We start from the raw sequence: 12,388 nt of genomic DNA, 5'->3' as shown, positions 1-12,388 counted from the left end.
AATTTCACAGTAGAGTGAGTCACTGTCTACAAGAAGAATAATGTAACAATTGTAGGGGAAGAGGAAGAAGATAAAGTCCTTTGGATATTTGGCAAATGTAGAACAGTGGATGAGGAGCATTCTATTGAGATGGCAAGTATTATTGTAAAAGACAAACAAGTAAGCTTTTGTGGTAATTTATTATTTTGGCTGATGAATTTATTTCTAGAATGTAGAGTTTATAACTTTTTACATTGGAAGAGTACAGATGTGGTAGATTGTACTCAGATTGCTTTCAAAATAGTCACATCTCAGCTTATTATAATGTCGGTGTACTAATTCTAAAGACTGATTCATTAGATATTACTTGTTTGGATATCCAAAACATTTTTGACAAAGTTAAACTTGCAGAGAAGATTAAAACATGTGAAACACATGACAAAATCCTGACAGATGCACCAAGAGGGTCAGTGGTGATAAATGGAAGATAGCTCTTTCTGGGATAACATGATTACTAACGTTGCTCAAGAATCTGGAATCTCAGCTGTTTTCGTTATTTGTGAACTCAGTTGAAGCATATCTATAATCTCAGAAGTGTTAAATTTCGTAATAATCTTCAGCCAGAAAAGTATTTGATTAAAAGTAATCTTCTGCAAGGCAGATCACTGGATGTACATTGTCTTGTCTAAATGGATTTTAATGGAAATAGTTAAGGGGGCAACGTGTTGGGGAGTAATAATAAATCTATAAAAGGCATTTGCTGGCAGAGGGTGGGAAGTACTTTAGAATGCAATCATAGTACTGGAAGAAAACATGTGGTAACATGAAACACATCAGTAAATTTCTGGACATTATCAGAATTTCAGTCTGAATAACTGGATTTTGTACAGATTAGTGGTGATGCTGGTTCTAGGGGATTATGAAGGGTTTAGAGGAAACTGACCAATTGAGCAATTACTTCATAAGGAAAGCTGCTAACGAGGATGTTTATTTTCAGTTGAGGAGAGATGTATTGCAGCTCTTTAAAATAATGAGAGGCATAGATAAGTTACTGGACTTTGTTTTGGACAGTGAACATAAAAGTACAGAATTTGAAAGGCTCCTGCAAGGAAAGTAATTACAAAAAAAACCTTTCCCACAAGGTTTTGCTATTTTTCTGTCAAGGGAAGACGGGATTCAGTGATTCAGTGTTCTATGATGTGGAATTTAACTGGTTAATATTAATATAGAGGTGCATGAAAATATAATAACATTTCCTGTATAACATGAGTAATCATAATAGCTGATCATACATACTGTAATCATACATACTGACTTTAAAGCACAATAAAATGTTTCAAGACTATGAAGGACTCTGTATAAACGTGCTTCCATTTTTCTTCCTTATTAGTGGCCTTGTTAGTCATGCTCAGATCCAAAAATGTTCTTGTGGAGCTGCAGCTTTAAAATATTTTAAAGATTTTATATCGTAGTAAAGATTCACTGGCATATAAATTAATTAAAAGAAATAAAGTTCATCCTGTAGCTCACAATGAGGCTGCCTTTAATTTCACACTAACTACTCCTACGTTCCACTGCAGTATTTACCCTGACTTGGTCTGTTTGGACTATATCATGTGTTAGCGAGAGAGTAGATGCCTTGTTACTGAAAACAAAGAGTCCTCTTCTTTCACATCGCCATAAAATAGGTCATGATTCAATAAGAGTCCTTTCACAATTTACAGCGAACACTTTTATTTTGTAATTATAGGAACAGCTGCAAACAAAAATCAAGGATTGTTATAGTTTTATAAAAATGAACATATAGTTGCTGTATGCTTTCTTCAAAAGCACTCCTCAAGCCAGTTTTGTTACTAGTTTGTATTGATGTAAAGCTGAATGTCTTATACCGATGTCTACCATCTAGAACAATTTGGATTACCCAAAGCAAGAAGGTCAAGACCACCTCCAGCAGGTGGAGATAACTGCAGCAAGTGTAAAGCTAATTTAAACTCAATATTTAATGTTCGGAGCAGACTGCCTCTCTTAAAAAGTAACTCCAATGCACAGAGGTCCATTATTCTGAATACAGAATGACACAGGAGCCAGAGTGTTAATTAGAGCATGCCAATCCTGTATTGCTCTGTATAATTACATATTACTTATTTTTTTATTGTTTGACATTGGTTCAATCATTGGGTATGTAAGGGGATTTATTTCTTTTACTCACTATGCCTTGAAGATGAATCTCTTCTCTCCTCTCCTTCAAATTTGGAGTTATATGTCATGTCTTTTTCCTCTCCCCTTAAAACTTCCTAGGCGCTGTGGTGCCTTGCATATGTGAAGCATAACTAGTTTTCAAGAGTTAATTTCTTTGTCTTTCCACATATTCTGTTCTAACACATAGGATTATAATATATGAAAGGCATGAAATATTTGTCACAGCAGGAAAAATCAGAATACCAAGCAGCATGTATACGTAATGTTCTATTTTGCTGTGTTCAACAGTTTTCATTCAGATGGAATAAAATACTTAGTTTCCTCATAAACAGAACTTTACAAAATAACTGTGTGAGATTTATAAGTATTTGCCTGAAAGCCAATGTGTACAGCAACTATTTTTAAAACTTCAATGCTATCAACTGTCACAGCTTTGAGAATTGACAGCAGCTTCACTGCACCAGATGTGACAACTCACACCCATGAAATCAAAAGCAATGATTTACTCAAAAGAATTACCACTCAATTCATTGAGTACATTTGCTTTGGTTGTTTGTTGGGCTTCACGGTGACATGTGCACACATCAGAAATACATACGAGTTTTGCTTCGACTTGTGGCGTTTTGTACCCATGAGAATGGAGGTCTCTGGTCTCACTTTGTTCGTGTCACTGTAGTGTAGACAGTCTTCAAGCACAGGCCAAAAATGTGCTGTGATTTCCCTTGGTTCTGAGCTGAGCTGATTCCTGAGGGGTGGGGGCAGGGGGTGGGGGTGGAGGAGGAAGGGGGAGGGGTGACAGATTCCACTCAGTTGAGCACATAGCAGCTCCAGCGAAGGGAAATCATGGATCCTTGTAGGTAAGCAGGATTTGGGCTGTGAAAAGGGAGACGAGAAAATTAAATAAGTTTGTGAATAAATTCATTGTCGTTCAACTTTGCTGCTGTCTGCTTGTTCGCTTTTGAGCATGATTCAGATTGATCAGTCAAGCCTATTAGCTGTATAAAACAGCACTGGTATAAAGTTATTGTGGTTGCCACAGTGTTCTTTTGTACCAAGTAAGTTTGTTCTTGAGAAACAGTAACTGAAGATTGCCTGGACTTTGGAATGGGGATAGTTTAAGAATAGCATTGCCATTCAGAAAGTGTCTGAAATGTTTGATATATAAAATAAAGATATTATTCAACTCAACAGTTTATAATCTCCATCCATCTTAACAATAAGTTGAAATACTGCTTCAGTGCTGTCCCCATTTTGTAGATTGACTGCTATATAATAAGCACCTCATGGAAGATACTAACCTGCAATCAAATAAACTGCACATGAGTTTCCAAATTCTAGGGACTCACAGTTCTCTGCTTATCGTTATACTGCAGAATTGCTAACATAACACCAAAGCTTCTCTGGGTCCTTCAGTACATGTGTCACAGTACTGTTGTCCTTTAGCTATAATGGCCAGTTACATGCAGTAAACTTGGTCCTTTGTGTCACAGCCTCAACGGGCAGCTAATATACGTCAGTCAGCAAACACAGCGGGTGTTGAGGCAGCAGAATGGTGCCAATTAGGCCATTCCAGCAGAGTTTATAGAGAGTAGAAACAAAGAGATTGACAAGGAGGATTTCAGCAACAAATGAACTGAGACGGGCAGAGCAGAATGCTTCCAGTGATACGTTGGATACTTGATCTGGAGTACATTTCAGAAGCAAATATGACATTAAGTTTGCAACCAGCCTAGTTCCATCTTGGACAGTATCAAGGGATAGATTTATAGATGACTTGTACTTGCTCTAGAGTGTTTAAGCTGACAGCCTGCCCCTCTGTATTTAGTCAAAGTTAAACACAGTGTTTGTACCCTTAAATGCATGTGCAGAATGTTTTAATGTTACTGAGGTGCCAATCCTCCACTCAGTTCATTAACATTAATAACATGGAAGTTGGCCCAATAGACTGCCCGCAGGTTAAAATTGATGGTTTTGTGCTAGTTGCAAATGCACTACAGCAAGTGTAAAGCCCAAGTGCTGCATGACAAGTGGTTTCCTATCATTTGCCAGTGTTCAATTTCTGTTCAGATTGCTTTTCATCCAATGTCAGTCTCCTCATGCATGTTCAAAGCACCAGAGGGATTTTGTGTACAAAATCTGCATTACAGACTTCGATGAATGAGAGATCTATATTTTCCATTGTATGCATTGATACAAAATCAATCAGCAGTACTGAAACAAACAATTGTATACTACAGTCATTAAAATTTATAATTTTCAGGCCTTTGGTGCCTTAAATGCTACATTTTGCTGATATCTAAGCAATAGATTCCTTAATTTTTCTTTTACTTTTCTTGACTTCTTAAATATCTCTTATTTGATTGCTTGTCTTTGTCTAGAAAGAGCAGACATTTCCTCCAGCTGAATGCTAGGAAGATCAGAGCCATTGACTTCGGATTTCATCCTAGAACACCGCTACCTGGTTAATGATTTTGTTCCTTTCTCTGATAAATGTTGGAAAATGAATCAGACTAATTTGCAACGTTGATTTCAAATCACACCAACATCTCGCCCCACCCAATGTCTGTAACCTTGCACTTTTCAATATGTGCCTTCTTCCTCTTCTGGCATCTTGTTCACACGTGCGTTTAATTACACCATTACAAGGCACCCATGCCTTCAGCTCCCAAGGCCTTGGAATTCCATCTAATCTTCTCCTATAAACTTCTCCTTAAAACCCAGCCAAGCTTTTGTTCATATACCCTAAAACCCCTTAAGTGGATCCAGGGAAGCTTTTACTCAGAATCAGGTTTATTATCACTGTCTTATAAGACATGAGATTTGTTGTTTTGCGGCAGCAGTACAGTGCAAAGACATGAAATTACTATAAGTTACAAAATAAATAAGTAATGCAATAAAAAGGAAACGAGTCACGGACTGTTCAGAAATCTGATGATGAAGGGGAAGAAGCTGCCCCTGAATTGTTGAGTGTGGGTCTTCAGGCTCTTGTACCACCCCCCTGATGGTAATATTGAGAAGGGGGCATGTCCCGGATGGTGAGGGTCCTTAGTGATGGATGCCGCCTTCTTGAGGCGCCGCCTTCTTGAGGCACCGCCTCTTGAAGATGTCCTTGATGGTGGAGAGGGTTGTGCCTGTGATGGAGCTGGCTGAGTCTACAACTCTCTGCAGCCTCTTGCAATCCTGTGCATTGGAGCCTCCGTACCAGGCTGTGATCCACCGTACATCTATAGAAATTTGCAAGAGTCTTTGGTGACATAACAAATCTCCTCAAACTCCAAACAAAGTAGAGCTATTGGCATGCCTTCGTGATTGCATCAATGTGTTAGGCCCAGGACAGATCCTCAGAGATGTTGACACCCAGGCAGTTAAAGCTGCTCACCCTTTCCACTGCTGACCCCTCAATGAAGACTGGTGTGTGTTCTCCCAACTTCCCCTTCCTGAAGTCCACAATCAATTCCTTGGTTTTGCTGACATTGAGTGCAAGGTTGTAGTTGCAACACCACTCAAGCAGCTGATCCATCTCACTCCTGTACGCCTCGTCGTTGCCATCTGAGATTTTACCAACAACATTGGTGTCATCTGCGAATTTATAAATGGCATTTGAGCTGTGCTTAGCCATACAGTCATGAGTGTAGAGAGAGTAGAGCAGTGGGCTAAGCACGCATCCTTGAAGTAAGCCTGTATTGATTGTCAGCGAGGAGATGTTATCACTGATCCATACTGACTGTGGTCTCCCGATGAGGAAGTCCAGTTACAGAGGGAGGTACAGAGGCCCAGGTTTAGAAGTTTGGTGATCAATACTGAGGTATTGAACGCTGAGCTGTAATCGATAAACAGCAGCCTGACACATATCTTGCTGTTGTCTAGGTGCTCCAAGGCAGAGTGGAGAGCCAGTGAGAATGTGCCCGCTGTATTCCTGTTGTTCTGGTAGGCGAATTAGAATGGGCCCAGATCCTTGCTCAGGCAGGAGTTAATTCTAGCCATACCCAACCTCTCGAAGCACTTCATTACGTTATATGTGAGTGCTACCAGTTGATAGTTGTTGAGGCAGCTCACCCTGCCCTTCTTGGGCAGCGGTATGATTGCTGCCCTTTGAAGCAGGTGGGAACCTCAGACCGCAGCAGTGAGAGGTTGAAGATGTCCTTGAATATTCCAGCCATTTGATCGGCACAGGTTTTCATTACCCAGCTGGGTACAGCGTCGGGGCCTCACGCCTTGCGAGGGTTCACCCTCTTGAAGAATGTTCTGATATCGACCTCTGAGACAGAGATCACAGGGTCGCTGGATGCTGTGAGGATTCGCACAGGTGTATTGTTATTCTCCATTTCAAAGTGTGCATAAAAGGCATTGAGCTCATCGGGGAGTGAAGCATCACTGCAATTTATGCTGTTAGGTTTCACCCTATAGGAAGAAATGGCATGCAGACCCTGCCACAGCTGTCGTGCGTCCGATTGTGTCTCTAATTTTGCGCAGAATTGCCTTTTCACTCTCTCAATGGTCTTCTGTAGGTCGTACCTGGATAGTTAGTACAAAGTCATATGATGTCTCGAAAATACATCCTGTGACCCTATTCTTTACATGCATTAGGTGCATATTTATTGCATTTTCATTTTTGGGTGAGAAAATTATTTAATGGAAAGGAATGGATAGGTGAAAGGAACAGTTTATGCTGATAGGTGAAATAAAGTGGAGTGGACAGAGGTTCATGTGGCGCATAAGCTTTGATATGAGCACATGGACAAAAAGCCTGTTTCTGGCTGTACGATATCTGTGACTGCCTGCCGGGCGGCAGCACAATCTTTGGCAATCTGAAGAAAAAAAAATTTTGAAGAACCTGGCACGGTGTACAGTTTTGGTCACCCTGTTATAAGGAAAGACATGGTTAAACTGGAACGAGTGCAGAAAAAATTTATGAGGATGTTGCCAGGACTAGAGGGCCTGAGTTATAAGGAGAGGTTGGCTGGGCTCTGTCCTTATTCCTTGGAACATCGGAGAATGAGGGGCAACCTTATACAAATGTTTAGTTATGAGAGGCATAGATAAGGTGGACGGTAACAGTCTTTTCCTCAGGGTAGGAGAGACCAAAACTAGGGACAGTAGGTTTAGGGTGAGAGGGGAAAGATTTAAAAGGGACCTGAGGGGCAACTTTTTCACACAGAGGGTGGTATGTGGAATTAGAAGGCAAAAAACAGCAGATGCTGAAAATGTGAAACAAAAAGAGAAAATGCTGGAAATATTCACCAGGTTAGGCAACGTCTATATAGAGAGAACCAGAGTTGATGTTTCAGGTCAATGACCTTTCATCAGAACTAGGCAAGGCAAGAAAGCAGGCACGCTTTAATTGCAGAGGGGTGGAGCAAACAAAAGAAATGTCAATGAAAGGATGGACACCAGGAAAGGTTGCATATATTATAGATTCAACCCTTGGTGTTAGCCTGGTTGATCAATCCCATTTGGGCAATTGTAGTGGCACTTCAGGGAGATAGGGTACAGAAGTGACTTCTATCCTTTCACTTCTGCTGACTTGCTACTGGCAGGTAGTTAGTGTGAGGATAGGAATGGGCTCAGCTGCTCTTAAGTATTTAAATGATGCAGTGCTTAAACTCAGATATAAAGATTGTTCACCAGGATGAGGTTCCAAAAAGAGTGCTGGTATCTTAGTACAACTACTGCTAATAATGTAGGAAAAGGAGAACGTTATATTTATAAGTTATGTAATCAGAGAGTGAAAAAGTGTTTATGAGTAAAAGCGTTATGTCTTTCGTACTTTGCACTACATAAAGAATTTCCCAAGCTCTTTGCAATATTTCAAAAATAATTCATTGGGTATTATGCAAGAAACATGGCAGTCAGTTTGTGTGCAGCAAGGTCCTCCACATAGCAATATGAAAATGATCAGTTAGTTTAAGTAAAGTTATTGATTAAGGAACATCTATTAGCTAAGGCTTCAGAGATACCACACTGAAGACACGAGACTACAGATGCTGGAAATCTGGAGCAACAAGCTGGAGGAACTCAGTGGGTCAGGCAGCAGCTATGGAGGGAAATATGGTACCACACTGTCTTCTTTGAAGTAACCTCATGGGACCTTGCATGTCTATTTAAGAGAGAAGTGACTTTAGCATTTCATATAAACAATGGCACCTACGACAATGCAGCACTCCCTCAGTACTGCATTGAAATGTCAGTTGTGATTTTCGTGGTTACATCTGTGGAATGGGACAAGCCTAGACCCTTCTGTTTCATGTGAAGTTGTTACTGACAGAGCCACAGGTGAAATTTGCAAAAACATAATGCTATTATATATCACGTAAAATGTTAAGATATTCCAGGATTCATAGTGCATATCAACATTCCAAGTTCTTATTTATTGTGGATGGATTATGACCATTACACACCTCTTTCAATAATCAAGCAGAGCTGTTGACCTCTGTAAGGTTTTATATCAAGCTCTAAAAATAACCATGCATCCCTTTCCCAAGAGAGTAATTCCATGTGACGACCACTCCACTGGAAGTCAGCTGTGCATCATCAGCAATGCAAACTCGTAAGGTATTCAAGCTGCCTGGTGTGCGGGTTTAAGATGTTCAATCTCAAGGGTGTATGAAGTCAGTTCTGGGAAATGAGTCTGCAAAGGAGTGTAATTTGTCAGTGGTCTTCTGGAAAGAGAGTTCCACTTCAGGCAAAAACAGAAACATGTCCTTGTGCGTCCCTTTCACACTGTAAGCCAATGTGAGAAACTTCATAATGGAGGTGGAGGTTGACTGTGGTGTTGCTCATCATTTCAGCTACAGAATCTGACTTTGTTTTCAGCCCAGAACCATGGATTGGAGGTTCTGTTCCTGATCTTAATACTAATAGATTGGCAAAACCTACCTACTATTGCTTATTTTTAATTTGTTGTCTTATTCTTGTCTCTTTGCTTCCCTACCCTATTCTCAAGGCACTATCATTCTTGCTTAGGTTCTCAGAGCACCAGTATGTTATTTTATTTAAGTAATATTTATTAATGTTAATGCTGGACCATAAGTATTATCAGAATATTTGACTGTAGGGTCAGTCCATTCGGTTCCCTCCTCACTGAAAGTCCATGTATCCTGCTTTCTGGCAGAGGTCATCGTGATCTGGAATGGGAACTTAGGCTAATTTCATTTCACCCAAGCTAATTGTTGTATCTAGATTTAGTGTGCTATTTTCTGGAGCAGGATTTGAAGTCTTTTGATTCAGAGAGGTGAATGCAGCCCAGTAACACAGCCGATAGTGCTCCTAGCACACACTCCAGTGATCTGGGTTCCATCCTGACCTCAGCTGCTGTCTGTGTCATGTTTGCACGTTCTCTGTGTTTCCTCCAGGTGCTTCGGTTTCCTCCCACATCCCAAAGATGTGTTGGTTGGTAGATTAGTTGGCTGTTGTAAATTACCCCTACTGTATGTGGGAGGTCAAACAATTGGTGGGGGGTGGGGGGGGGGCGTTAATGAGAATGCAACAAAGGATAAGTTACAGGGAAATAAGAGTGGGAAAAGGAATGAATGAATTGGTCTAAGAGTCAGCGTGACGGGTCAAATGGCTTCCTTCGATGTTGTCAGAAAACATGAGAAGTAATATATTAAAAAAATGAGGAATGGTATATAGTGAGCCATGATTGTAAACTGAAATTTGATCCTGAGTTTGAAAATGCTGGGGATTGAACCAATGGCATCTTGCATCAGAAGATTTAATCTTTTGCTCTGAAAATACGTTGGTTGCCTACATAGTTTGTTTGTGATGGAGTTCTCAGGTTTTCTGCAGCAGAACAGTTATTATTGTTGACTAAAGGAAATATGACCTTGATAGTGTCAAGGCATAAAAATATGATATTTATGAATATTTCTCTTCCTATCATCAAGTGATAACGGAGTGACTGGAGCTGAGCAGATGAACCGTGAAGGTGCCCACGGGAAGACTCCCGATGAGATGTACATCCAACAGAAGGTGCGAGTGCTGCTTATGCTGAGGAAGATGGGATCAAATGTGAGTGATGAACTTAATGTGCAACCATAACTTCAACTGATGTGGCTTTTGAATAGAGATTGTTATTAGAATCATAAAAAGATATCTCATAAAAGGAGGCCATTCCGCTCACTGTGATTGTCTGGGTCTTTGAAAAAGTTATCCAGTTAATTCCACTCCCTTGCTCTTTCCTCCATTCTGTCTCCCATAACTCTGTTCAGATGAAAGTGACTAAAGTGACTACAGGTACAACCCCAGCTTATCTTGTAGCAATGTATTTTAATGAATTTCATCTCTCTGCACATTTATCCTCTGAACAAATTTTTTTGTATTTATTCTTTTGGATCAGGGAGGGGATTGCTAGCAAGTCCAGCATCTCTAATTTCTCTTGAGAAGGTGGTGGTGGGCTGTGTTTTGAATCATTGCAGTCCTTCTGTTGGAGGTACTCCCACAGTGATGTTGGCTAGGAAGTTCCAGGATTTAGACCCAGTCATGATGAAGGATCAGCAGTATATTTCCAGACAAGAATGGTGTGCAGTTAGGAGGGGAACCTGCAGATAGTGGTCCACTGTCCTTGTCTGCAGCGGGAGAGGTCACAGATTTGCGAAGTGCTGTTGGAATAGCCCAGGTGAGTAACTACAGAGTGTAACTACAGAATGTAACTACAGTGCATTTTGTAGATGACACACACAGCAGCCAGTTTGCACCAGTGGTGGAGAGAATGAATGTTTATGTTGGTCGGTGGGGTGGCAATAAAGTATCCTGCTTTGTCCTGGATCATGTTGAATGATTTGAGAGTTGTTGGGGCAACATTCATCCAGGCAAATGGAGAGTATTCCATCATTCTCCTGACTTCTGACTTGCAGATGGAGGAAAGATTTGGAGTGTCATGTGGTGAGTCACTAGCTGCAGGAAACCCAGTCTCTGACCTACTTTTGTGGCCATGGTATTTGTATTCCTGGTTCAGTTAGGTTTCTGTTAATAATGGGGGATTCAATGACGGTAATGCCATTGAATGTCCAGGGTGGGTGGGCGGTTAGATTCTAGTCATTACCTGGCAATTCTGTGGCATGGATATTCCTTCCCATTTTTTTAATCCAACCTGAATGTCAACTAGGTACTGCTGCATGTAGGTATGTACTGCTTTATTTACTGAGGAGTTGCAAATGTGGTTGAACATTATGTAGTCACCGGCAAACATTTCCACTTCTGACATTAAGATGGAAGGAAGGTCAGCTGTATAAAAACTAGTACCTGTGGAGAGAATAACTTTGTTAACAGGCGCTTGTGATGAGGCTCTTTTCCAACAATGGTAATAGTTTTTCTTCATATTTACGGCAGTAAAATTCAGAAAGCTAGGAACTTATACCCAACTCTATGAAGGCGGATCAGATATGTATAGAAGTAATGTCAGAGCCTTAGTATGCTTGATTTGTAATATTAGCCACTTCATAGAACAACTTGTAAGTATGATAAGCCCTTCCTTATTTATAATAATTATACTTCCCCAGAGAGAAACACGTTTAATATAATGAAGTGGATCTTTCATGGTGAACCAATAAATATGGGATTTATCACATTCTAGAGGTTGATGCAATTTGCTCACAGACATGTGGAATGAATTTTGCATTCATGGGCTGAGGGCTGGGGTGGCCTTGGAGTCTTCTGGGTAATAGTGGGTTTTGGGGGTTAAATTTAATGTTTGGGTGCAAAGGGGAGCAAGGAATTAGATAAATATTTTGCTTACTTATTGGGATCATAGTCTAGCACTGCACTATTAAGACCATGTTGCCCAGTGTTGAATGTCACCAGGGCACCTCGGTCCAAGTTCCTCCTCACTACTCCAAAAGGATCATTGCAGGGAGAAGGTTGCATGATAGAAAGTGTCTTGTCAAGCTTTCCGAGTGATGCAGAACAACTTGATAATGGTCATTATTGATGGATCACTCGTGGAAAAATTGGTTTTCAGTTGCATATTGCTGAAATAAATTGCATTATGCAATTGAGTTTTCAGGCATATGTTTACTGAGTGATATGAGGGGGATATCAAAACCAGAAAGGTAGAACAGACGTAAGTGTGGAGAGGGGAATTAAAAATGACTGTCCTTTATTCTGAACTGCTGGAAAGTTAGGGAGAGGAAATAGGAGGAGCTGAAATTTGTAAGTCTGAAATCTGCAGATAAATGTGACCTTTCAAAAATTAATGGTTTTGAAATGACTT

General features: G+C 40.4%; 1 protein-coding gene across 4 annotated transcripts in view; it reads left to right on the top strand.

The window, feature by feature from the left end:
* The window catches only part of ctnnbip1 (catenin, beta interacting protein 1), a 71,008-nt gene that overhangs the window by 24,041 nt on the left and 34,579 nt on the right, over window positions 1-12,388 (top strand). For 3 of the 4 annotated variants that reach the window (XM_052039592.1, XM_052039593.1, XM_052039595.1), the window contains exon 2: window positions 10,065-10,188. In XM_052039592.1, coding sequence (XP_051895552.1) covers window positions 10,093-10,188 — 96 coding nt within the window. In that variant the 5' untranslated portion in view covers window positions 10,065-10,092. Of the gene's footprint in view, window positions 1-2,999; window positions 3,036-10,064; window positions 10,189-12,388 lie in introns of those variants that run through there. The other variant, XM_052039591.1, reaches the window with a different exon arrangement.

The sequence above is a fragment of the Pristis pectinata genome, chromosome 26 (assembly GCF_009764475.1).
Source record: "Pristis pectinata isolate sPriPec2 chromosome 26, sPriPec2.1.pri, whole genome shotgun sequence".
Lineage (NCBI taxonomy): Eukaryota > Metazoa > Chordata > Chondrichthyes > Rhinopristiformes > Pristidae > Pristis > Pristis pectinata.
This window is presented reverse-complemented; position numbering and strand designations above follow the sequence as displayed.